This window comes from Propithecus coquereli, unplaced genomic scaffold (assembly GCF_000956105.1).
Source record: "Propithecus coquereli isolate 6110/MARCELLA unplaced genomic scaffold, Pcoq_1.0 Scaffold59, whole genome shotgun sequence".
In the NCBI taxonomy this organism is placed as follows: Eukaryota; Metazoa; Chordata; class Mammalia; order Primates; family Indriidae; genus Propithecus; species Propithecus coquereli.
In genome coordinates this window covers 6,062,861-6,090,211 of record NW_012151840.1, presented here as the reverse complement: position 1 = coordinate 6,090,211, position 27,351 = coordinate 6,062,861, and the positions used below count along the sequence as shown (strand labels likewise).

The window sequence follows — 27,351 nt, the reverse complement described above, 5'->3', positions numbered from 1 at the left end:
AATTTGGAAATGACACAGATGGCTAACTAAGTACTTTATTTCGAACAAAAATTAAAAATAAAAAATTGAGAGCTATTTCCCTGGGTGTGGGGAAGGGATCAGGGTAAGGAATTCCCCACAGCTAGGCCAGTACCCTCAATACATGGGAGGGGTTGTGGTAATTCCCTTCCTCGCCCCTGAGGTGGGGAACCTCAGCAAGTTCAGAGCCCACCTATCGGGGAACCTGGGCTTGGGGCCAGTTCCTGGGAGGGGTAGAGTTGGGCAGCAGCCTGGCCAAAGGCCAACCACAGGATTGAGTCCTCAGTGCCAAGGACCTACCCTCCCACCGCCCTGGGACCCAGAACAGACGAAGAGGATGGCCTTGGAGAACCTCTCAGATCCTGGCGAGAAGGCAGGCCCTGGCGTCCCTCACATTCATCACCTCTGTCTGGAGGGCAGTGAGTCCTGGAGTCTGTCGGGTGGCAATACTGACACAGAGCCTGAGGGCAGGGGAGCTCCAGCAAGTCTGGACCCCATAGCTGGCTCTCCCACCCCCGGCAAGCTCTCGCAGTTACCACATGATCCTTTGTATTTCTTGCCTTCCGTTTCCCTTGTGTGGATGGTTGGGTAGGTGGTTTCCTGGTTTGGGGTTTCTCAGAGAAGGGCCCCTCCGGGAGGGTCCCCTGGATCCCCCACCGCCCCTGGGCCTGAGAAGGAGGGTATCACATGATGCCGTTGGTGAGGTACTGGAAGCCGTCATAGAGTTTGGTGGTGATGGACCGCATGCTGCCGTCCACCATCTGCTCCACCAGCAGCTGGAGCTGCTCCTCGGTCATGCTCATGTGGAACCTCTCTTTGAGGTTGCGAATGGTGCTGGAGCCATGGAAGCAAGGAAGCTGAGAACCTGGGGAAGCAGGGGGGGTTGAGGGTCATGGATGGACAGGAGGCGGGCAGTAGCAACAGCTACAGCAAATACAGAGCCAGCAGTATCCGGAGTGGCCCTTCCCTCCCACCTCAGAGATCCCTGACAGCGTGGACGCAGTTCTGCCTGGGCGGAAAGAAGGAAATGGCACAAGGCCTGACTCGAGCCGCTCATCATCCCAGGCTCTTCAGCCCCTCTGTAGGTGAGGGCATATGGGTGGAGGGGGAAGAGGACCAACACATCTCCCCAAGTAAGGGGTAAGGGGTAAGGGGGCAGAATCTTAGAACCCAGAGGGCAGGCTGGGAAGAGGCTCTTGGGAATGGGTCCTGAGCTGGGCACTTATCTGGTTGCAGGCCTCTGCCTATGCTACGTCTGACACTCACAGATGACCTGGGCCACCGTCATCACGGGGCCAGACGGGGATGCTCCTGAGCAACGACGACAACCTGTGGGGTAGGGGCAGGGATGGGGAGGAGGAGGAGACTGGCAGCTCAGACCTGGTGTACACCTGGGGCCTTGGGGAGGGGGATGAGGACAGGAGGGGGTCCTGGGCCCAAAGACTGTAGATGGTCAGGCAATGAGGAAACAGCAAAATGGAGGATAAAGATGAGAGACAGAGGAAGTACTTCTCAGTTCAGAGCAGGAGGGGTGAGTAGTGGGAAAGGGAAGGGTGGCCAAGGACAGGGCAATCAGAGGTCACGGTGGAACAGGGAGGACAAATGGAAGGAGGAGACTGAAAAACTTAGAGTTGGACAAGGGCTAGGGAGGTGAGAGGGACCAGGAGGCTGTAAATGGGACTGTTCTCTCCCTGAGGATGCCTAGGAGGCAGTTTCTGCTGCCCCTTCCCCCGCCCCCCGGACCTAGCTCTGCCAGGGTCGGGAGGAAAGTCCTGCAGGAGAAACAAGGCACTGGATCAGAGCTGGAAACCCTCTGGGAACCGGCTCCCCCAACCCACGTCTTAAGGTGGAATCAATTTTCCAGAAGTTCTATGCTCCGGGGCCCCAACCTAAGTGGGAATCCTGAAGCACTGTGCACACCTGGCCTCTCCCAGCCCCACCTTGCTGCATGATCTCCACGATCTGCACCACCTTGTCCATGTGTTTTCGAGCGGCGATCAGCCCTTGCAGCATGAGCATCTTATAGTAGTTGAACATGTCACCATCCAGGCCACCCATCACCTGGGAGGGGAGGGGAGAGTTGTGTGCACAAGCGGACTAACAGGCCTACCAGAACACCCCCCTTCCTCTCTTGGGGCAATCATGCCAAACTCCGTTGTTTCCCTACTCCCTAATCAGGCAGGAAGCTCCCAGGAAATCCTGCTTCACCCTAATTTGTGGGGAGCCGTCAGCTTCCCCTCTCATGAGAGAAAGAACACAGTGACCCCAGAGGCACCTCTCCCTCCTGACTCACATCCACAAACTCTGTGGTCAGCTTAAAGGCTGACGTCTCAAAGCCCAGGTTTCGGGGCGAGCTGGACAGGATGAAGCCAAAGTCGATGTGGATGATGTGGCCTTCTGCGTCCAAAAGGATGTTCCCATTGTGTCTGAGGAGGGGAAGGAGAGCAGAGGAAGAGGCAGTAGTCAGTCTGACAGGCTGGAAGCTGAAGCCACAATACACTGGCCGCATGACACCACAGGGAGTCTCCTGCCATGTGTCCTGCTGCCTATAACTCTGGGTCCAGTCTCCTAGGAACTAAAGCTAGCAGTGGAAGGAAAGGAAGTCCGAAAAGTAAACTGCTAACAAAGGCTGTGGGGTCTAGAATTACTATTATTAACCATTTAATAAGAATAGCTTAGGATTATTCCAATTTCCCAGAAGTTGCACTTACAGCACCCAGAGGGATCCCAATGAAGTAGAGAATCCAGAAGCAAGGAAAGGAACGCAAGCCCTTTGCTCAGAGGGATGCCTCCATTCCGAACCTATTTACCAGTGTTTTATTTGTAATTCCTATCAGCCTGCTGCAGAGCAGAAGCAGCACCAGAAGGGAGCAACAGAGGCAAGTAGAGGCAAGTGGAGCTGAAATGTAAAATAGTGTGCGGGCTTCAGCGGGTAAGTTTTAAATCGCTTGCGTAGGCCAGGTGTGGTGGCTCACGCCTGTAATCTCAGCACTTTGGGAGGCCGTAGCAGGAGGATTGTTTGAGCTCAGGAGTTTGAGACCAACATGAGCAAGAGTGAGACCCTGTCTCTAAAAAAGTAGAAAAATTAGCCGGGCGTCATGGCACACGCCTGTAGTCCCAGCTACTCAAGGAGGCTGAGGCAGGAGGATCGCTTGAGCCCAGGAGTTTGAGGTTGCTGTGAGCTATGATGAGGCCACCGAACTCTAGCCTGGGTGACAAAGCGAGACCCTGTCTCAAAAAAAAAAAAAAAAATCACTTGTGTAAAAAATTTCAGGAGATAGCACTACTACAGGGCAGCTGTAGAAGAGTTAAAGGAAGATAAATCCCAGGTCTTTGTGATTCCCACATGAATGGCCAGTAGATGAAGGAACAATTAACATGCTACGCTTGTGAGGCCTGGCGTATTCAGCATAACCAACCTCCTCAGTGTCAATGAAGGCTTTGTTAGGCTAAGAGCTCATGGTCTGAGGGCCACCTTCTCTGGGGTTGGTCTGACCCGCCAAAAGAGAAGGGCAAAGGGAGAACTGAGTCCATCTGAGTCCTTCCCCCTCTGAGAAAACACTAAAGATTTAGCAACAGTCTTAAGATTTAGCACAATCTTAAGAGCCAGAAAGTTTCTGAGAGATGTCCTAGTCCAACCTCTTAGAGATGAGGAAACAAAGGGCCTGAAAGGGGACGTAACTTACTTGCCCAAGGTCCCAATGCTAGTGAGGAGTAGTTTCCTTTCCTTTCCTAACTACTGGAGTTAGCTCCAACTAGAAAGCTGTTTGGGACCCATTTTCAAGCAGTTAAAGAGACCTTAAAACCTGCTTCCAGTTTGAGGACTCATTCATTGTTGCCACTTCATTCCAGTGGCTGATTCCATTCATGGCTTGACTACATCTATTCTTTTTTGAGTTATTATGAATGTTTACCAGCTACCTGCCCTCCTTTCTTTGAAGATGGACTCTCATCTTCCAAACATATTATTATTACTTTTTTAATAATTTAAAGAGATTTATTCTGAGCCAAATTTGAGGACCATGCCCCGGAGCCACGCCCAAGAAGCCTTGAGCAAGTGGACTCATCTTCCAAACACATTAGTTTTCTAAAGAGAAGCCCTGGGGCCTGACTAGTGCCAGCTTCCCTGCCACCCATCTGTTCAATCCTGGTGCTGAGCTCTAGGCTCTCTGGGCCCTAGGTTCAAAATCCTGACACTTTAGGCTGGGTGTACTGGCTCGCACCTGTAGTCGTAGCTAGCTGGGAGGCTGAGGCAGGATGATCACTTGAGCCCAGGAGTTCGAGGCAACGGTGAGCTATGACGGTGCCCCTGTACTCCAGACTGGATGACAGAGTGAGACTCTGGCTCTTAAAAAAAAATTCTGGGCCAGGTGTGGTGGCTCACGCCTGTAATCCTAGCACTCTGGGAGGCTGAGGTGGGCGTATCGCTGGAGGTCAGGAGTTCAAGACCAGCCTGAGCAAGATCAAGACCCCATCTCTACTAAAAATAGAAAAAATTAGCCGGGCATGGTGGCGCATGCCTGTAGTCCCAGCTACTCGGGAGGCTGAGGCAGGAGGATTGAGCCCAGGAGTTTGAGGTTGCTGTGAGCTATGATGAGGCCACCAAACTCTAGTCCGGGCAAAAGAATGAGACTCTGTCTCAAAAAAAAAAAAAAAAAAAGTTGTGGAAATCATATGTTGGAATAAGAAGTAAGGAGAGTCCATGGCTGGGAGTTTCAACTTTATCTCCGCCATGTCTCTCATAGCCATCTTCTCCTTCCTGTTCTCAGACGCCACCCTCAGCACCCCATTCCCTCTTGTTGTGTTGCTAAAGGCCCAGTTACATCCGCCCTCATGCACATGCCATAGGGCATTTATTGACTAAATAGACTGCATCGTGTCATTCCTCTGCCTGCAAAATAAAACTACTCAGCTTCACAATGAAGGCCTTTCTTAATCTGGCCTCAATTTACCTGTCTCATGTCACTGCCTACTACTCGCCTGCCTGCAGTGCAGCCCGAGCCTTCATCACGTTGAATTATTTCCTCTACCTGGGACGCACCTCCCTCACAGCTTTTTCTGCCTTCATTCTCCCTTGTCCTTTAAGACCTTGTTCACTCGAACCCTTACTTGTCTCATTAATCCTGCATTTCTTTGCCCTTTTACCCTAGCGCTGGTCAGTCTGTCTCCTTGGCTTAATGTCACGTGAACACATCTGTCTCTCCTTAAAATATGTTGTTTGTTTCATCATTGCATCTTGGCAATGGAAGGTGGTAATAAGCAATTGAGAACTACACATAAAGAGATAAAGGGAATACCACAGAGAGGTTAGGATGAGGAGCAGGAGACACCCACCTGTCCTTGACTTGCAGCAGGTAGCAGACCAAGCAGTAGCCAGCGCAACTTTGCACAAAATTGCGCTGGGCACTGAGGAATGCCTCAGTGGTGTAACTGCCATGCTCCTGTAGGAAGTAATCGAGCAAGGAGAGCTGTGACTGTTTCTTCACCTGGTGGATGGACACAGCATTGACCACTGGTTCAATCATGCCACTATCAGCCGAAATCACAAGGATCTTGTATGGCTTGATCCAGAGGGGTACTCGCTCCTGTTCCCAAATGGACTGTGAGGAGACATGGAAGTATTGGGACTCTCATTTTCCTCCGAACTAGAGGAGGTGGCTAAAACTCCCCCTTTTCCCCAACCCCTCTCCTTGGCAGCCTTGGATTCTTAAGCCATCACATCAAATGAATAAGACTCACTGATCCTACTGAGGACCAGTAAGTTCTGAAAGGAAGTCCAAGTCCTGACAAAGTCAAGAAACTACACTCCGATGTGTGTGGGAAAAGGTATCATGTGGGTAGAAAGTCTAAGAAAGGCAGGGAGAGCAGGAAATCTCATTGTCACTTCACAAGCAGGGAGAATGGGAGGTATTACTGTAAGTTCAAAGAATAAAGGACTGAGGTCCAGAGAAAGCTTCTTTAGAAAATGAAAATATGTATAAAGAACTGGATTAAACAAGTAGAACTGCTTGCAGGTGACCAATCCAGGGGGCTCAGGGGCTCACTATCTCAGCACACTATAACCCACCTGCCTCAGACCATTTGGGAAGTTCTGATCTAAACAAACCCAATGCCCTGAAGTTCAGGGATCCAAACTAGAGTTTGGAGAGTTTGGAAAACAGGGCAGGTGCAGTTCACAAAAGGGCCAAAAGAGGCCACTGTTTCTGTGGCTGTGCCTCCCAGGGGAAGGGAACACCAGGTTTAGTTTAATCTACTGCCAATTAAGACCTGGGAAGGAAGTTGTTCCCCAGTAGAGGTCCCTGCAGAACAACCTATGTGGTCACCTCAGGTGGGCTGGAGTTGGGCTGAGTTCCCTTTCTTTCTCTTTCCCTTCTCTTACCTGCAGTTGCTTTAACACCTGGAAGGCCAGCAGCTCTTGCCTAAGGTCATCCCCACATTTGACAATGACTGACAGGAGCCGCCAATTGGGGAGATGGCCATAGGGGGAGCCCTCTCTGATCCGCCTGTGAAGAGAGAAGAAAAGGGTGTCAAAGGGCGAGGCCAGAGATATGGCTTCTACCAAAAATCCAAAGCAAACGCCCCATAAGACAAGGACTCAGATTGCCTGGGAGCCTCACAGACTCTCTGGAGGCTAACGGATGATAAAGACGGTGCGGTGAGCACCTGCAATTGCCTCCAAGCTTCAAGAGGGGTAGACAGACCACCCCCCACCCAACTCACCGCACTTTCTCCTGCCAGGGCTCTTTGAGAGCAACTGCAGAAGGGTCTTCTGGGTCTCGTTTGAAGGCTGTGGGGGTGTGAGCCAGCTGTTCCGAAAGGCGCCGTCTAGCAGGAATAAAATACATCATTTGCTTGGAGGAGCTACCCCAGAGTCTCATGTCCCTGTCTATGCTGGCATTTCCTGTACTGTTGCCTGGATTCTGGGCACACAGAGATAGGAACCCAGACTAAGAAAGACTCATGGAAGGAAACCTTTTGCTAACCTGGTGGTTTGTAATCATGTAAAAATGCAGATTACCAGGGCCTCTCTATTCCTCTACCAACACTGATTCACAACGGGGTCTGACTCCAGAATTTGCACTTTCCACAAGGCCTCCTCCCTCACCCGTGATGTTGACATATGTCAATTTGAGACCCCACTTTGAGAAACACTGCTCAAATTCCTTCCTCTGGTGCTTTCATCCTTTTGGAGTCCTTTTAAAATTTAATTTCCTTCTGTAGTAGCCCAAGTAATTTCTCAACCTATACCTTCACTGCCTCAAGTTTGGTGGCTTCAGGACAAGGATGGAATGAGGAGAGAAAAGGAAAAGACGCAGGCTGACAACAGGTGATTAAGACAGAGAAGAAGGGGACAAAAAGACAATCAGTGCCTGAAAGAGGGCTGAAATATGAGGGGCAACATAATCTGGCCATACCGGATATCCCCCGCTGCAATAAACACAGGCTCCTTGCTCTCTTGGCTGGTGATGCTGTCCACAGAGAACTGAGAGATGTTGTCACAGCTGTTGGTGTGCACTTCAGGGAGCTGGGGAGAGCAGGGGAGCACTCGTCAGAAGTGCTAAGCACAGGTCTCCTTTCTCCCACCTCCTGCTTGTTTGCCATCACCATGGCATGTTCATCCTACCTCCATCCCTCTTCTAAACTCTTCTCCAAAAAGCCTCCCTGGTTATATACCATCCTGATCACTTGGACCCCAAACTGCTTAGCACTCACAAAGACCCTACCTATTGCAGTGTTTCGCAAAGTGTGAATTACCTGGGATGCTTGCTAGAATGCAGATCCCCAGGCCCCACCATCAATCTGAATTAGAATCACTGGGAATGGGATTTGAAAGTCTGAATTTGTAACAAGTTCTCCAGAAGACTCCCAACGCACTAAAGTTTGCAAACCACTGCCATGACCATCACAGAAGCCTGAACTTTCAGCCTAATACCCCACCCCACCCCCAAGGCTAGGGATCCATTCTCTGCTAGGGTGCTAAGCAGACCCTCTTCAGACTAGATTCCTCTGACGATTTCTTCAATCTAAGTCATTCACTCTTATCTCCCCCCATCTCTCTCTAATTATGGAATATTCTATCAGACCGCAAGGCCCACATCAAGTCCCTTCTCTGCTTCCTTTATACCAGAGCAGTTCTCCTCAACTCCATTTGTCACCTAGTGCACACTGCCTTGTAGATCTCAATTATTTTTTTTCTTAAATGTCTATGTCTAATCTGCCCAATTGGACTGTAAACTTGAGACAGAGATACTGTCTTTTCACAAAGTGAAATATGGCCACGTTAATGGCCCTACATAAGATCCTGCTCTGGGGCTCCTTCTGACCCCAGAATAAAGTTCAAGTTTCTTTCCTAGCTTACAGGGCCCCTCCTACAGTCTGGCCCATGCCAACCTCTCCAGTCTCATTCTTCACCACTTCTCACCTCATACCCATACATCACAGCCAGACACAATTTCTTTCAGTTCCTGTAATAGGCCAAGCTCCCTCTTATCTTCTGGTCTTTGCACATGCTATTTCCTCTGCCCAGAATATTCTTTGTCCAGCTAATTCTTACCCATGCTTCAGGCCTCAGCTGAGATTACTTCCTCCAGGAAATCGTTTGTGACGCTCACCACAAGTCTGGAGTAAGCGCTACCCCCACCCTCAGGTGCTCCTATCGTGTCCCATCCTCTCCACAACCTGGATCACACCATACTACAACTACTTGCTTATTGGCCTTGTTACCTCTCCTATTAAGTCATAAATTCCTTACAGGCAGGAGCCAAGCCTTGTTCACTAGCACACAGCACTCAGCTCTGGCAAACAGAAGATCCTCAATACATATTTCTTGATTGAATGAATGCATGATTTATCATTCTCTGCTATCTTAAGACAACTTTATATAGTGGATGTTTAATAATTATCTTCATCAAATTTCTCTCGTTCCCCCAGGCTTAGAATCTCCTCTTTACATTTAACTTGAATTCCTTCTGCAGGAGTACAAGCTTCTCCTGAATCTATTCCAGACTAAAGAAGTTCAGAGCCTTTCCCTCTTATATACCCCTCACTACCTGCACCATTCGAGTACTTGCCTCACTCTGCCTTGGGGTATGTTGTCTTGTTTCAAATACATTGGAAGCCCCTGGGGAATACGTGCTGTGCCTTAGCATTACCTCCTTGGAGCTCCCTCACCTCCACTTGCAGCTCGCCTATGTCATCCACCGACCAGGCCTCATCATCATTGTCATAGTTGGGCACAGTGCTGAAGCTGCCAGCTCGCTGCTCATGGGTAATACCACATTCGGGCAAGTTCTCTACGGACCGTGTACTCCGAATTCGGTTCTCAGGGATCCGGGCAGGGACACTGGTGGTGTCGAAGTTTTCACATTCAAGGACTTCCACATAGATCAGGTAGGGAGCCTGGCGGGGGAGTGAGAGCAGTATTTGCAGCTTACCTCCACCACAGATCTCTACTCTATCAACACAGTTCTTCCTGCTGCCTACTCCGAGCTCTAGCCTTCATCCATCAGCCCAATTCTATGAACACCATACTTGGGAAAGGCATGTGTCCTGTGACCACCGATATAAAGAATTTGGGTGAGAGAGTACACAAGTCTTCAAAATGTTTCAGCTGAGTTTCAAAATGTATAGATGATGCACTTGGGAAAAACCACTGCAGCCTATCAATTACAGCCTGTAAGAGCGGCCTAGAAGCCTCTGTTGGCTTGTCCTAAACACAGGGCCCAGGGAGCTAAAATGGACAAAAATACTGGGACAAAGCTGGGGACTTTCCCAAGGAGGATTCTAATCTTTAATACTTCCTCTGGAAGAAGAATCTGAACCATGAGTACTCATTCCAACCGGCAGACAAATTCAGCTAATTCTCTCCAATGTGAATTGGGCATCTTTGTCTCCTTCTGTCTGCCTGTTATGATCAGAAAAGGTCTTAGAAACAAAATGTTTCTCTACTTTCATGGCTGCTGTACCTGGAAATCCTAAGAGTTACAGAAGGACTGGGGAAGAGCTACCAAAATGACCACAAGGAGGAGGTGGAGAGCAATTCTCCTAAGATACAGCAGGCAAGCTGAAAAGATTAGGCTTCTTTGGCTTTGGTGCAGAAAAACAAAGCCCGTGCTGGGTGCAGTGGCTTGTGCCTGTCATCCCAGCTTCTCAGGAGGGTGAGGTGGGAGGATCACTTGAACCCAGGAGTTCGAGACCAGCCTGGGCAACGTAGTTAAAACCCATCTCAAAAAAAAAAAAACCCAAAAAACCAAAGCCCAAGAAGGGGGACATGGCAGCTCTCGAAATCACAATAACACTGAGACAGAGTCATGGTTGACACATGGATCATGAACTATGAAGGAAGTGTAGGACTTTGGTGAGGGCATCCTTGGGCATACACACAAACCCTGGACAATCATGGCAGTAGAGTCACGTCAGGGGTAGGGTTTGGGCCAGAGCACACCTACCTTGTCCTTGGAGTTGAGGACAACAGCCTGTGTGTGGGGTACGCGGACCACGTGGTGGTCAAAGCCAGCAGTGGGCAGCCAAACTCGGGCAGGGAGCTTATGGTTGAGCAGGGAGAGCTCTGAGATCAGCCGCTGTGTTTTCTGCTCTTTGGTGGGGAGCGTGGCAAGCCGCTTGCCGATCGCCATCAGGGATTTGATGAATTCTCGCTCAGGAGCCAGTCGAATAGGCTACAGGGGATTGGGATAAAACAAAAGATGGTGAAGAAACCATAGAAAAAAGTGGCCCACCCACTCAATTACTCCTGGCTAATGACACCAGAGGCCCTAGTGTCTGGAGAACTGCAGGAAAGGAGCGACCTTTTGGCCCTAGTAGGAGATTCCACCCCATCCCTTGCAGTCTGAATTGAGAAAAACCAGCACATTCCTTCTCCATAGGCTATCTTGAGGGTAAGGGGGGCCATGAGTCCAGGTAACTGGGTTGTACCCCTTTTCTCCTGGACTTGAGTTCCTTAAGGATTGTCCCAAGCCTTCCGAATGGGCAGAGGGACAACATCTGGAGACGTTAGCCAGGGCCCCAGAGAGAACAGCTGCTTATGATTGAAGTGTTTCACCCATCTCAAGAACAAGGTTGTCCCTCTCCCCATCTGGATCCTTGAGCTGGAACTCTGCCAAGGGGCTCTGCCAAAGCCCACAAGGCTAGGGAAGGGAGCTCTAAGTTAATATTTCCGCTTTCAAAGAAGGAAGGTGCTCTTCAGTTACTTCTGTTGATTTCCATGGTAGTCCCCTGTCCGTCCCACAATCTCTTACAAGGTGATGCACATGCAGGGGATGGGACAAGGATGAGCAGACTTTGTATTAATGAGAGAACAATGAAGGAGACAGAAAAAGCGGTGGAGGGAGGGAGGTGGGAGCAGGTGGGTGGAGAAAGCGACAGTTCCTTTTAGGCCCTGATCATGGGCCTGCAGGTCTGTCTCTTCTAGTGATTTCTCCTTGGGTCCTCCTCTCCTACCTCTCAGCAACTGGGCTCCCCATATTAGGTCCCTGCTGTGAGTCTGGCTCCTCATGCTGGGCATTTCAGTCATCCCAGAAAGGGCAAAGTCAGTCTGGGGAGTAAGGTCGGGGTGGGGAAAAAGACAGACTCTGCTAGACATGAAGAAGGGCTCTTTTCACAGTCTAGGTCCTTTTACTATGAGGGGCATTTTATCAAGATAGCACCCCAACTCCCCATCCCATCTCCCCTCAGCTATATAAGAACAACATCTCCCCCTCTTTTAGAAGCATTTCACTCACCAGGCTTTTCTCTCCCTTTCTATGTATGCCTTGCTTAGTTTCCTCATTGAGAATTTCTACCCTCACTCCCTCACACTGCAAAAAAAAGAGCTTCTTTTGAAAATTGGGCAGTACCAGGTCTGCTTCTCCATGTGCAACAGAGCCAGGGTTCAAAGGAAAAGCTCATCTCTCAGCTTCTGCCCCATGGGGGCTGGCTCAGGGTACCACACAAATAATGAAATAGGGTGTCTAAATCAGTCAGGAATGCTTTAGGGGGCTGGGCTGAAAAGAGATAAAGAAAGGAAAACAATAGAACTAGGCTTCTATGGTCCCTGGAAATATCCTGGAGGCCTAATAGAAAAAGAGAAAGAAAAGAAGAAGAAATTTGAAGACTCACTCCTTCCTTCATCCAGATCCCCTAATCCATCCACTCAGGTGGCAAATGGTCACTGTTCCAAGGACCCCCCACCCTCACCAATTCCTAGTCATTTCAGATTAGAAACGACAGAATTCCTTCCCATCCTCAAATCAGCATTTCGGTTGGGGGCCCCTAAATTACATCAGCATATTGGAAATGTGACCCCAGGCCTCAAGAGAAGCTCTGCCACATGGAGGAGACAGGATCATGATTGAAAGGGGATTAGCACAGAACACAGAAAACTGATTGGGTAGACAAATCAAAAATAAAATGTAAAAAATCATCCAAACTCCCTGAGGGTCCTGCATTTCCTCTCACGTCTTTGCCCAGCAACAAGGTCCAAGACCCTGTGGGACCAGAGGGTCAGAGGTTAGTCCAGAGGGAACAAGAAAGGAGGATGGGGATTAAGGGACATCCTGGGCAGTGAGCTGGGAAAAGGGAAGAACTCAGACCTGGAAAAACTGTGGTTGAAGTTAAAAAAGAAAACCAGTTGTGGGGAGGTAAAACTTTCTTTCAGGCCAAGTCCTGTTTGCTTTTGGAGTCAGCTCACCGGTACAGGGCCTATCATTTAGAACACTCTGAATAAATATTTGATAATCTGGTGGCAGAAACCATTGGGAAAGAGTGGGAGAAACAGGATCCTGGGGGTTTCTGCCAGGCAGTTCTTGGCTCCAATCCAGGAGAGAACTCTACCTCTCTCCCAGCTGTTTGCTCCAGAGACCCAGGAGCTGACAGCTGAGTAGCACTGCATCCCAGCTGTCTCTGAGAGGAGGATCAACTGAGCACATCTCAGCCGGCCTCAGGACATCTGCAGCAAATGGAGGAGGTCAGGGGGACTCCTCCAGATCTGGGAGGCCTGGGAGGGAGGAGTTGATCTCACAAGGAGAAAAAGGGGCCTTTAACTCCAGCTTTGGTTGGGGGGCTCAGAAGATCTGGGGACGGAGAGGAAATGCGGCCATGGGGGGAGCCTGCCACCCAGTCCCAGCCTGGCCCCACTTACGGAACTGAATGAATTATCAATACTCTCGGTGCTGGAGGAGAGCTCCTGGGAAAGGGCCAGAGGGCAAGGGGAGGAGGAGGGGGCGAGGAGGGAGGGGAGAGAGACAAAGGCAAAGAATTTAGCTCCAACTTGGATCATAACTGCTTCTCTAGTGAAGCTCTACCTTTCTGCTTTAGTAAAAGAAAATCAACCCAGAAATGCCAGTTGCCCAGACACTGGGGGAGATGCTAGAAGGCCACTTCAGACCTTGAAGTTAGAATGGTTGAAGAGATAAAGTGGCCTCTGCTTTTCATTTTATTCCCTTCTATTCTCACCTGAATCTTCCTTCTAGGACAAAACCCTAAAGCTGGGTCCCTCAGGTAGTAACTCTACACTGCCAACCAAACTCTCTTCTATGGGGACCACCACAGAGGGACTGAATTTAACAAGTTGCGTGACCCCATACTGGAAGCCCCTTGTTCCTCCAGCTTCTTGGAAATCTCAGGGAGGAAAAGCTAAACTTTCAGTGGCAGGTATACTTTCTCTCTAACCAGCTTCATTATCCCCTTGGGGAGCTGAATCCCAACTTTGAACTTGTGTGACAAAGGGCATCCCAGATCTATGAACCTGAAATCTCTGGGCTGGATGCTGGTAGGAGTAGAGGAGAAATCAATCTCATAACCCCCCTTAGGCTTCCTATCAGGCTATTCCACATGACACTCAATATATTACAATTTTTTTTTTTTTTTTTGAGACAAGGTCTTGCTCTGTCACCCAGGCTGGAGTGCAGTGGCACAATCATCCATATATTACAATTTTTTGACATAAGTTGGGATCCTAGCTAAATTCATCTGAGAAAGCTGACTAGCTGGAGAGCAGCTGTCCCAGTTCCAGTCTAGAGGATTTATCTACATGTCACCCCATCCCTGTGTCTTACTGGTGTCTGTGAGCAAGACAGAAAAAACAGATGGTGGTCAAACTCTCAATCAGCAGCTCTGCAGCAGTGCTCATGCACAGGGCCCATCCTGGGTTCTATCCAACAGTGTCTACCACAGCAGGGAGCAGGGGCAGCATGTGTGCACAAATAGGCAGGACTTAGGGGACCTGGACTTAAGAGACAAAGCTCTGAGAGCTACCAGGGCAGGAAGGCAGCTTCTACTCTGGAATCAGCATTTCAAATGCCTACTTAATTCAGTTCCATGGTTTAAGTTCTATTCTAGCTGTAGGGCCTATAGTCAGGTCCTTCCTTAAAGAATCTGGGGAGAGCAGCACTTTGAGGAGAAGCCACACTTGGAAACACTCCGCTAAGGCAACAACTACTCCACTTCGGATTGAATTAAGGCAGAGAGAATGTCAGAGTCTATTTTGACTTAGTGGTTCAATTTCTACCCATGAGCTGGTTGGGAAAGGAACAGCAGGCAGGACATTGGCTCCATGAGCAATGCTTTTGCTAATTCTCTTACACACAGGTCCCATCTGACTCATTAACCTCCCATATCATGACCTGCTCCTCTCCTCCTACTCCCTGGGCTTGAGTCACTCACACTAACTCAGCTCCAAGGAGTAAAGCTGAGGCCAAGAGCTGACATCACACCATATCAGGTTGGAAGGCCCACTTGGGCTTCCAGTGTGACACGCAGATTTCTCTGTACAAAGGTTGCAGTCCTGAGAAGACAAAGCTGATCTACTAAGAGTGTCATTATGTGGGGCAGGGTGTGGGGAGGGGAGTGGTACCTAAATTCACTCTCTGCTTCCTGTACCCTCACCCTATGCCAAACTATTTATAATTTGGTTACAAATGGGAAAGAAAACTGCCTGAGCAGAGTTCCCTGACTAGGCTGATAAAATTGCTTGGAAAAGGCACACTTTATGGAGGGAATGGTGGGAGATGGGAAAAATTAGTGCTACAGCCTTCTGATTGTGGGGACTGGGGAGCAGGGGGGGGCGGGGCGCCAGGAGGTGCAAAGGAATCCTCATGGAAAGAAACGGAACCCTCTGTGAGATCTGGGTAGAGAAGAGCTCTGCAGGAAAACCCCAGGCAGGAAGAGAACTGTACAAGCAGCCTCTGGCCCTCTTCCTTGAGTCCCCACCTCATCCTCTGGAGCTCCTTTACTGGTGGTGGGAAAATAGGATTAAACTCAGAACCCAAAAGGCAAGAGATTGGGAGCAGAGTGTCAGGGTCCCCCTAGAGATTCTCCTTCTATAGTGTCTCTGCTCAGGCCTTAAGAAAATTATGTGCTTCATTTTAGTAAGCTGTATACTTCATGCTTATGGCAGGAAACAACTTTTTAAGAGTCACAAACTAAACAGTTCCCTAGAAATGGGGGTTTCCATATTACTTTAAAAGATCCTAGAGGGAACGACAGCATTTTATCTTCTGTCCTCCACAGCTGTGCACACTGTACAAGGTCAGTAACTATTTGTTGAATGAATAAATGTTGCATGACAGGAGACAGGGAGGAATAGAAGAAGGAAAACCAATTCCCTTGGTATTTGAAGGACAAAGGCCTTGACAGACATATCTTCAAAATGCCAAAGGGGTTAGGAGAGACCCCTCTGCTAAAGATTTCCAGTGCTCAGAAACCTAGTGATATTCATATTTATCTTCTGTCCCTCTTTCTTGCTCTCCCATTTTCTGAGTAGCCATAGTGGATTCAGGTGTCTCGTTCTGCCAGCATGGGATAACCTAGGAGTGCCTAGGGATGCAGTATCTCCTTATTTTCCTGGATCTAGTGACCCAAGATAAGGAGTCAGGCTGAGGAGAATGGCAGCTAGAGAACTCACCCTAGATGATATAAGGACTCACAGAATACCTACCTCTCACTGCAAGCAGGAGCAGGAGTTAGACATGAGGAAGAGGGACCAAGGATCAGCACAGAGTAAGAAAAGCCCTGAGGCCTCAACTTTTGTAGTCCTAAGATGAGGACTACATGGATACAGAGAAAAGCCAAGCCTGACAAAACACACCAAGGAATTCACTTCCAGTTGCTCACACTCATACTGTTATAGGTTTGACCCCAAGAAGAGACAGCTCTCAAATCCTTTATGACCTTAGTTATACCAGACTTGGGAAGACTCTTCTTGCTCTGCAACAACCTCCCTTCATGACCCTGGGCTTCACTGCCAAGCTCAACCAGAAATGAAAATGGTCCATTCTGCTTCTGAGAACAGCTTGGGCTCTGCCTATGTGTGCACGGATGTGGAAGCTCATGCCCCGGGCTCTTCTTCCCCAAACGGCCTTTGACAGCTGGAGACCTGGGGAAGTAGATGCTGAGAAATAACCAAAGTAGTTCAGCTGAATGGTTATGAGCACCAGCTGTGGATTTGAGGCCTGGTCTGACATTCACTAGTTGAGAAACCTTGGGCAAATCATCTATTCTAGCCTCAGCTTCCTAACCGGTAAAATAATATCTGTCTCTTAGGGTTGTTGTGGAGATTAAATGTAAAGTACTTGGCATGATGCCTGACACATACTAAGTGCTCAATAAATGTTAGCACTTTTAGTTTTACCATTATTAAATTATTATAATAAAATACCAAATTTCCAGAGAGAGCAAGCTCTGTAGTCTCCCCTCCCTCTTGCCTTTTCCCTTCCCTAGTCACTCTAACCTCCTTTTACTTGAAAGAAGTTCCATTGTATCAAAAATGTGGGTGAGTTATGTGCTCCACAGAGGCAGATGCCAGGACCATGGCTATACACATTTTCCAACAAGTGCAAATTCCTCATTTTTTTCTCCCTTCTTTTCTAGGCTGGGCTGGCAGCCAGGATGGGAGCCTGGCCAATGGTGAGTCAGAGGGTAGGACTGGGGCATCATTGTCTGGCTGGGACACCAGGTCACCAATACTTGGTTGTCCTCTGGGCAACTTTCCCTGCTATCCGTCCAGATGTGGAGTGGGGTGGGGGGTATAACCTACTGATGTGCTCATCTCCTCCCTGCTCTGTTTCCTAAATTGGATATCCCCAACTGCTGCCGTAGCTTCCTCTTCTTCCCAGCCTCCAGGTCCTTGACTAGGCACTAGATTTGCTCCAGACTAAGATTGCTTCTCTCTTCCCTTTGTGCTTCTTCCAAATGATATGGGAGAGATACCAGCAAGGCAATCTTTCCTGCAAAGAAAAGTCAAGCAGGCGGGCATTCTGCAGATGCCTCTGTGATAAAGAATGAACTTTACCCTTCTGCCAACAAAAGGCAGGATCTTCAGGAGGTAGGGGAGAGGGATTATGAGGAGGAGTGGCCAGAAGAATGAAGCTAACATCTCCCTTCCCCAGCATACACAAAGACAATAGCCCCTTTTCCTTTCCCATGGTTGCTGTTCTGAAGGCCCTAGTAGCTATCCCAGGTCTCAAGTCAGGGTGGCAAAGGACTCTGCCACAATTCTAAGTAGGCAGTTAGTGGAATGGCAGTGTAGTTTAATAAAAATAACTTTGAACAGAGTCAGGAGTATCAGTCTAGACATATATGACCGGAAGCAAGTCACTTTATCTCTGGGTCTCTAAGTTCTTCCTCTGTAAAAAGAGGAGGTTGGAATACATGAATTCTAAGGTCATTTTCCATTCTAACATTCCATGCTTTTATCAGTGAAATGAAACGGAGGGAAGGACAGAAAGGACAGAGTAACTCTATATAATAGACATCCTGTCTCCATGCAGCCCTCTGCCACCTGCCTCTCTGTCCCTCCCCAGAATTTTACCTCATCCTCATTCTCCACTTTTGGGTTGCTGGCTGTTCGTTTCAGGTTGCTGCTGAGACTTATGCTGGCGGTGGCATCTGACTTAGAACGCTGGTGAGTCCTTTTAGAGGGAGACAGCCCTGTGTCAGGAGCTGGGCTCAAGGAAGGCAGCTCCCTCTTTCGGTGAGCTGGCTTCAACTCATCTGAGAGGATCAGCTTCCGTAGCTTGGTCCCACGGGAGTGTCGTTGAGTGGAAATGTGCATGTCTGAAGAGTAGGCCCCAAGCAACAGGGCACACTGGAGGGAAAAGTTAATGCTCTGGCGGCAACGGTGGACTATGTAGGGTTTAATGGCATCACCCACATCCTCATCCATGTGGATGTACATGTTAAGCAGCTGGGGCAGATAGAAGTCCACGTCCTCGTCACGAAAGCAGAAGAGCCGGTTGCCGATGTAGGCTTGCACTCCAGGCTCTTTGGAGTTATAAAGGTATGAAATGGCCATGGAGATGTCAAACAGTTTTGATTCAAACAGCCTCAGCAGCCAAGACTGTTTAGCTGAGTTATTTTGCCGCTGCCTTCTTGCTCCTTTGGCTGTGCCCGAAGCCACAGTGGCCCCCATCTCATCTTCCTCCTCCCTGATCTGAGCAGGTGGATCATCGAGACAACGGATCTCACTGTCCACACCATCCCCATTGACCAACTCCAGTGGGGAGCCTCTGCCAGAGATGGCTACGCCTCCATGCAAAAGCTTGACTTTCTCCAGCACCTCCTGGCAAGCCTTCTGGGCTACCTCAGGGTCAATCACTGATAGTTCCCCGACCCCCTCTGTGATGACACTTAGCAAGGAGCCCCCATTATTCCCTGCTGGGCCAGGAGTCGGCTCAGAAGTTGGCTTCAAGGGGGCAGGCTCCACTACTGTGTCTCCCATGGCCACAGCCAGACTTCGAGCTTCCAAGCTATAGAAGGAGGGAGGAAGAAAGGAACAAAAAGGGAGACACATACACACCTGGTTAGTGGTGCCAGCCTCAGGTCTTCCCTTCGCCATGAAACCTTCCCAGGCACCTCTTTTTGTCTTCCTGGACTCCTTCAAAGTCAGATGAAAGCCATCTCCTCCCAGGAAGCTTTCCCTGACTACCTCCACTTCTTATCACTATACTACTCTTTATTTCTTCTGCACTTACTCAGCTCTGTTCTTAGCTTATATATGTGAAATGTTGCTTTTTCTGTGTTATGTTTATATAGGTTTACAAATTCTTCAGGTAGATTGGGGAGCAATTCAATCTTATTCCCTTATTCCTAACTCTTCAAATACTTTTCTATTCTCCTGCTCTTCCTATCTCCTTTTAAATGCCTGCTGTAACCTTTTCCTTTTCCTCTTTAAGGAGTATGTCCTTATTTATATAACATTTCACACACAGGTCCTGTGCATCTCACCTTTTAGTATTGAAGTCTTTTTTTTTTTTTTTTTTTTTTTTGAGACAGAGTCTCACTCTGTTGCCCTGGCTAGAGTGAGTGCCGTGGCGTTAGCCTAGCTCACAGCAACCTCAAACTCCTGGGCTCAAGCAATAGCGATCCTCCTGCTTCAGCCTCTCAAGTAGCTGGGACTACAGGTGCTCGCCACCATGCCCGGCTAATTTTTTGTTTCTATTTTTAGTTGCCAGGCTAATTTTTGCTATTTTTAGTAGAGACAGGATCTCGCTCTTGCTCAGGCTGGTCTTGAACTCCTGAGCGCAAGCAATCCTGCCACCTCGGCCTCCCAGAGTGCTAGGATTACAGGCGTGAGCCACCATGCCTGGCCTTTTTTTTTCTTTTGAGACAGAGTTGCCCTGGCTAGAGTGAGTGCCATGGCGTCAGCCTAGCTCACAGCAACCTCAAACTCCTGGCCTCAAGCGATCCTCCTGCTTCAGCCTCTCAAGTAGCTGGGACTACAGGTGCTCGCCACCATGCCCGGCTAATTTTTTGTTTCTATTTTTAGTTGCCAGGCTAATTTTTGCTATTTTTAGTAGAGACAGGATCTCGCTCTTGCTCAGGCTGGTCTTGAACTCCTGAGCGCAAGCAATCCTGCCACCTCGGCCTCCCAGAGTGCTAGGATTACAGGCCTGAGGATCACAGGCCTGAGCCACGTGCCTGGCCTTGAAATCTTGATATATTCTTCTAGTTACAGATACCTTCTTACTGTTCCTTTTAGACTCAAAGCTCCCAGGGAATAAAGACCAGCAAATACTACGCCAGGCTTCACTTAGGAGAAAACAGCTCTAAAACAGCCATCATCGACCCTGCTGAAGTTGTGCTATTTCTCTGCTTGCCTGACTTCATATCACCCTCCCTTTCTCTAGTGCTATGACAGCTGACATACAGTGGAAAGAGCCCTGCACTTGGAGGCAAACAGGCTGGGGTTCAAAATCCTCTGCCTTTATAAGATGTACAAACTTATGCAAGCCACATACCTTCTGAGTTTCAGTTTCCTCAACTGCAAAGTGGGAAAAAACACTTCTCCTTGTTGCTGTGTGGATTAAATAACTTCATGTGTGTAAAAGGATCTAGCACAGTCCCTGGCACACAGTAGTTCTTGTACTCAATAAATGCTAGTTGGATCCTAATCACCTAAAAGGTTAGTAAACAACGTGTGTGTATGTATGTGTAACATAAAACTTTCACTGTTTTATAAAGGAAGTGAATTCAAGTTATACTTGTTTGAGAATCTTCTAAAACACTTATGATAGCCCTCTCCCACCCCAACGCTACTATCCCCACTATCACATACACACTCCAAAAACAGAAGGGGCTGTGAGAAGGCAAAAAGAAATCAGGCGAGGACTCATTGGTCTAGAACTTCCAAAGAACAAGGAGAAACAGGAACCACAATAACTAAGAACCCCTCTCCAGAGGGACTCTTGGCAAGGAAATCCAGTGAGAGAACACTGCCGACAAAAGGCCACTGCCCTCCAAGTGCAATTCTTCAGAGCTTCACCAAATCCAGATCAGGAGAATCAGTGCAGAAGAGGAGGAAATTTCATAAGATCAACCTGGCTCCAGAATCTGGCTATAGCTAACAATGGACTCAGAGGCCTCTTCACAAAAATGCTCAAAAGTGTGAGCAAGAGGAAGGCTTTTGTAGAGCTGGAATGCATGTAATTTCCACCTATTAGTGACATCGCCTTTGACCCTGGTGACCCTGGGTGCATATACTTTGGGTAGTTGGAAGAAGGAGGCCCATAGATTCTCTAGTCACTCTGGGAGACCATTTTCCACCACCACCCTTCCAGTACCTTTTCTTGCACCTCTGAAATGTTAAGACTCAAGGTTCCTTTTATCTGCCAATATCACATAGTCCAGCTCTCTGCCTCCCAGCAGTCACCACCGAAGTTTTGCAGAAAGACATGTGGGGAACTCTCCTGTTCTCAGAGATCACCAAAAAAGCCTACTTCAGTTTCTTTCTCCCAACTGTGTCAAGCAAGAAGTTCATCCCTGAATTTAATATCCCTGATGCAGCTTGAGCTTGGTATTGGTAAAGTGGAAACTCTTTCACTCTGTTGTCTCCCAAAATTAGGCAGTGTCCTCTGAGCAGCAGAACCAGCATGGCTGCCTATGTGGATCTGTCTCTACTCGCAACCATGGGTGGCACAGGAATATTAAGAAAGAAGCTTTAATCATTCCCTGCCACACCTTTGTAGGGCACCCTCATCAGAGGATCACTGTAATTCAGCTGGAACCTGTACCTTTTAGGTCTGCTTAGAGACTCACATGATAGCCTCAATCATCCTATACAACCAACTCTTTTTCTCAATCTCTGTATGCGTGGTACATCTTTCCCTTTTCTTCTACTCCAGAGACTTCCGAGTCACTGAAAGCTCCTAAAAGTCCACTTTTCAAAACTTTCAAAGGAAATGAAGTTCAGACATTCTCCTACATACAACATCTCAGACCTCACTAGGAAATTTAGCAGATGCCTATTCCAACTAATTACAACTAGGATTATTATATGAGGAAGGCAAAAGAAGAGAAACTCCCAGGGCTCAGCTAAGAACCCCACATCACAGTATTCAGAGGACTTCACCACTGAACAGACTTCCCCATCTGGCAGCCTTTACTGCTCAGGGAACCAAACAACGTCAAGAGGTGCAGGAAAGCCAGACTCCTCTCCTGTATAAGCAGCTCTGCCACTAGAAACCACCAAATTGGAGCTGGGCCTCCCTACTGGCCTCTAAGGCACTTGGGGACTACCTGCATCTGAAGCAAGTCATGGGGAGAAGAAGGTGTTGAAAGGAACAGGGTTAGACTGTTTTGACAATTTAGACAATAGAAATAGGAGTCTTCAAAACCTAAATCCAGACATGGTCTTCAATATCAATTCTTTTTTTTTTTTTTTTGAGACAGAGTCTCGCTCTGTTGCCTAGGCTAGAGTGCTGTGGCGTCAGGCTAGCTCACAGCAACCTCAAACTCCTGGGCTCAAGCAATCCTCCTGCCTCAGCCTCCCGAGTAGCTGGGACTACAGGCATGCGCCACCATGCCCGGCTAATTTTTTCTACATATTTTTAGTTGTCCAGCTCATTTCTTTCTATTTTTTTTAGTAGAGACAGGGTCTCGCTCTTGCTTAGGCTGGTCTCGAACTCCTGACCTTGAGCGATCCACCTGCCTCGGCCTCCCAGAGAGCTAGGATTACAGGTGTGAGCCATTGCGCCCGGCCTATTTCTATTTTTTTTTAGTAGAGACGGGGTCTCACTCTTGCTTAGGCTGGTTTTTGAACTCCTGACCTCGAGCAATCCACCTGCCTTGGCCTCCCAGAGTGCTAGGATTACAAGGCATGAGCCACCACGCCCGACCTCAATTCATTCATTTTTGAATGCAAAAAAATTTACCTTTGAGGGTAGCCATTCTAAAGAAAGCAAAAGGACTAGAAACAAAAGAGTAGGAACAAGTCCACTGTTCACTATCCTTCCCTTGTAAGTCAGAAGAATAAGAAAAAAGGGACAGAATTCAAACCTTTAATACCAAATGACTCCTATGGCCTTCAAGGACATTCAGACAACTGAGGCTCCACCCCTCACCCTGGGAGCCTAAACTCTCCTTCCAGATTGCAGAGAAAATAAAAGAGGCCTCCCCTGCTCCAGTCTAGCAGCTCACCTCTAGGAAAGGGGGGTGGGAATAGAGGGAGTGCTGAGAATTGACTGGGTTCCATAGCTCCCATCTAGGCAAAGTAGGGAATCCTGGTCTGAGCGTCAAGGTTTGTTAGTAAGGGGAGAGCAGCGGCTGGAGAGGACAGAGAGGGTGTACACACATGTGTTCTGTGTGACTGAGCAGTTAAGTGCATGTCTGCAGAAGACTCTGGGGGGAGGGGATACTATCACTTAGTATCCCCACTTCTCATCACCTCAAAAGATTCTAGGCTAACAACCTTTCATTGGCCTCCACTAGAGGACTTATTGGACTGGTCTCTGCTAGGACAGAATGGTAAAGAGCCCCACCCATAATCAATCCCCAGTTAATCGCCATTCCCTTCTTAAAATCTTTCTCCATGGACTAGATAAATATGGACTGGTTCAGATCAATCCTGATGTTTTTATCTGTTCCTCTATTTTCATGGAATGGCCTTTAAGGGATCATATGATCTAGTGCTCTGCCTCCAAGCAGGCAGGCAAGCTCAATTTTCCTCCTCCTTTTAAAGGATCCTTTTCCCCTACCCTTTTTTCCACCTCTCATGATCCTTTGAGATGGATCCATGAGAGGTGGAAAAAAGGGCAGGGGAGTCAATGTCTTCACCCTGCAAGGTGGGTTAAGAGAGACTGTTAAAAGTTAATGGAAAAGAAAGGGAGGTTCAAATATATTATTTAAAGTTACACAGGCATCCAGTAGAAGAAATAAAAATGACATAATTACATAAACAAGAGGTATAAATTCTCTAAAGCTAAATTCTCTTTTGTAATGATAAGTCAAGAAATAAAGGCACAAGCATTTTATCTAAAGCTAAGGGATAGCCTTCAGGACTAAACACAGATAATTAAAGAGGTTAACTCTGAGGGAGAAGGAATAGGGATGAATGGAAAGTGACTGTTGGTTTTCATCATAAACTCTTTTGGTACCATTGGATTTGCTACCGAGTGCATATATTCCTTTAATAATTTTTAGGGCCAGGCATGGTGGCTCACACCTGTAATCCCAGCACTCTGGGAGGATGAAGCAGGAGGATTGCTTGAGGCCAGGAACCTGAGACCAGCCTGGGTAACATTGCAAGACCCCGTCCCTACAAAAACTTTAAAAATTAGCCGGGCATGGTGGTGTGTGCCTGCAGTCCTAGCTACTCAGGAGGCTGAGGCAGGAGGATCACTTGAGCCCAGGAGTTTGAGGCTGCAGTGAGCTATGATTGTGCCAGTATATTCCAGCCTAGGGAACAGAGAAAGACCCTGTGTCTAAAAATAATAATAATTTTTAAAAAGAGGTTGTTCTTCAAAAGAGACTCCATATCACCCTAGACTGCCTGTTCTGCTGTTAAGAAGTTCCTCCTCATATCTTAAGGTTTAACTCAAACCTTTCTTTAAGAAGGTCCTAATTTATCTTTCCCCTTTGACCTCAATGGTAAAGGTGGAGATCGAGTACTCCTTTTTCCTTGTAGAAACTCAGGGCTGAGTAGTCAAGCAGGCTCAAGATCCACTGAAACAGGTAAATGCTTACCCAAGGCCCCAGAGAGTGGTGGCATCAGGGGAGAGGGCATTCTCAAGCTACCAGAAGGAGGGTAGTGAGGGCAGTGGTCTCAAGGTAGTTAAGTCAATATTGAATCAGGCTGAGAACTCTGTGCAGAGCCATGGAGCTGGTATAAGCAGATTCCAGCCAGACAGCCCAAGCCAGCTCTGGGAGCCCCTGCTGAAACAGACAGATGGCAAAGAAAGCAACCTGTATGTTCACGCCTCTCTGAACTGTTCCTCCCCGCTGCAAGTCCCAAATGTGCTTGAACTAGGCCTTCTCTTGTCCCGTGCCAATTATTGAAAGGTTCCTCCCAAACCTCTTCCCCAAATCAAAGAATCTCAACTTGCTGCTTCAGATGGCATTCAGCAAACTTGTTTTCATGCAAGGTGGACCCGGCTCTGAGAAGGAAGCAGGGAAACTAGGGGAAATATGATTTCTGCTTGGGGGTGCTTCCAAGGAGTGAAGCTTCTCCTAAAAAGGCGGCTTATGTAGAGGCTGCACTCTGGCTAATGAGGAGAGAGAAGGGAAAAGTGGGACGAGGTGGCATAACTACTTCCAAACAGGCCTAGAGTTGGAATATGAATGGAACTTCACGTACCTTCTTTGCTATCACAGGCCAAGAAAGAGACATGGCATACAAGGCAACAACTAGACTCCTAAGTCCCAGCTCACTCCAAGTTCTCTTTTCCAGCCAGCTTCCTCAAAGGGCTTTCCCATAAACATACTTCCCACCTGTAGAATCTGGAGTTATACATCAGATATGGGAAGAACAGCACAGGTGATCTTAATGCACTGGAGAAAAAAACAGGGCAGATGAAAGAAACCAGCCTGAAGCTTGTCTTTCAAAATGACTTACATCCAGGGTGGTATATTAGAACGATCCACTAGAAAGACCAAGATGAAGGAAAATTCTCAAGATGACTGAACCACCACTAATAAATACCTTTTGTCCGAGGAACCCAGAATGTTTTGTAAACAAATAAACCAAGTCTATTTTTTCCCTCAACCTACATCCTGCTATTAGCCTAGTACTGCACTGATGACTATAGATGGACCATTTTCCCAAGAAGATTACTCTAGAGGTCAAGTGAGGAAGTTACATGCTGAACCCAGGTGTCCTGATTGTGAATGTACAAGTTCTTTCCACTGTCTCGTGTTCCTTTTCCCAGTTACCCACCTCCACACTCCACCCAAGGCCTGAGCTCTTATGGAACCAACCAAAACTATTCTAGTAAGCCACAGACAGTAAACTGATTCTTCCGCATCTGGACAGGGGTGAGAAGACATTCTATTCTGTAATTCCTTTAACGCAAGCCTAAAATTAAATAATCTGAAACAAAATTTCGCACAACCTCAGTTTCCGTGCAGGCCTGCTCAACCCTCCTAGTGGCTGCTCCTGAGGAGTCAGCAAAGTGTAATCTGATAGGGACTTCTTCAAAATTTGCTCCATCCTTCAGAAACACCCTTCTATCCCAAAAAGCCTGAGACAGCTGAGGCTCCTCTTCCTCCCAACACATTTTTCTTCTTAGTTCAAGGTTTAGCTGATCCTGAAATAAGTGGTATGAGGAGATAAAGAGTATGAAAGAGAACACATAAAGACCATAGGGAAAACAGAACTAAGTGTCACAAGGATCAGCGAAATACTTGAAACTTGATGGAGGTGTCAAAGCTGGAAATTCTGAATAGGAAGGGGCACTGTCAGATCTTCTCTCTCCTACAGAAACAAACCTCCAGAGGGTTGGGGGATTGAGGAGGGGGAAAAGCAGCTAAAGAAAGTTACAGAGATCATAAAGCACCCCAGAGAAGAAGGGTGAGGCTAGGGTCAAAGTAGAATGTAAATGGTACTTTAGGAATGATGACAAGGGCCTGAGATCCCTTAAAGGGAAGGGACTAAGCGGTTCTTGGAAGCCAGGAGCTAGGTAGGTGGGTGGGTGACGGTGAGGTAATGGAATCAGAAGAAGCAGAGGAAGGGAAGGATACAATCTTTAGCTCAGGGAAATGGAAACCCCGTGCTGGGGATGCACCGAGACCTCGGAGGAAAGGGGCAAAATAGGGAGAGAGATAAAGGCGAAGTCCATGGGAAAGGTTTGGGACGGGAACTCAGACAAGGACAAACAAGAATGAACATATATGAACTCTGATGTGGAAAGGGTTCAAGGCTTAAAAATAATAATTCGAGACGGAGGCAACAGGGATAACAGTGAGGGAGGGGGGAATCCCCGGGGCAGAGGGAGGAGCTAAACAGAAGAGGAAGCCAAAAAACAGAGGAGGACCCCAGGCCTGAGAGGCAAGGGTAGAGAAGGAACCCGGGGTGCAGCTGCTACCGGGAGGGCAGTTTTGTAGTCGAACCCAGGTTGGGGGAGGCAGTACGGGACAGGGTAGAAGAACACCCCCCCCACCACCAGCAGGGCAAAGGTGACTCATGGGGGAGGAGTAGCTTACCTCTGGGGGGACCCCCGCGGAGGGGGTGCGGGCGGTCGGGGTCGGACTGCCGACACCGCCGCCTCAGCAGCAGCGGCCACTGCCGGGTTCCATTGGCCGCTTGCGCTTCCCTGACAGCGGCCGCGGCTGCACCAGGCCCCGGCTGCGGGGCTGCCCGCGGCGCCGCCTGAGGGGGCCTTCAGGCTGCCTCAGGTTTGACTGGCCCACACACCCTCCGCTTCCTCCCTCCGTACAACCAGAACCAAAAATAAATAAATTCCCCAGCAGATCTCGATGTAAAATTATTCTCCTGCGTCCAAGCCTTTTTCTCTAGGATAAGCTTTCCTGCTTCCCCGACGCTCAGGACCCTACCGATCCCATAGTAATCTAAGGAGTCGTGTGAGCTGCCTGGAACATGCCTGTTCAGAAATAGAAAAGGGGGCGGGG

The 27,351-nt window shown here is 48.3% G+C and overlaps 1 protein-coding gene across 4 annotated transcripts; it reads right to left on the bottom strand.

Moving 5' to 3' along the window:
* Window positions 1-19: 19 nt before the first annotated feature.
* Window positions 20-27,351, bottom strand: PI4KB (phosphatidylinositol 4-kinase, catalytic, beta). 4 transcript variants are annotated; one of them, XM_012658762.1, is made up of 12 exons: window positions 26,926-27,261; window positions 17,822-18,758; window positions 13,154-13,198; window positions 10,467-10,694; window positions 9,190-9,417; window positions 7,434-7,543; window positions 6,739-6,843; window positions 6,398-6,521; window positions 5,353-5,618; window positions 2,312-2,444; window positions 1,959-2,079; window positions 20-1,347 (listed from the first exon to the last, which is right to left on the bottom strand). In XM_012658762.1, exons 2-12 carry the CDS (start codon window positions 18,728-18,730, stop codon window positions 1,268-1,270), a joined length of 2,349 nt encoding a protein of 782 aa, XP_012514216.1. In that variant the 5' UTR covers window positions 18,731-18,758; window positions 26,926-27,261; the 3' UTR covers window positions 20-1,267. The 4 variants fall into 4 exon arrangements, with proteins under 4 accessions (XP_012514216.1, XP_012514214.1, XP_012514215.1 ...); XM_012658760.1 differs by having other exon boundaries at window positions 20-883; XM_012658761.1 differs by lacking the exon at window positions 13,154-13,198 and having other exon boundaries at window positions 20-883; window positions 26,926-27,351.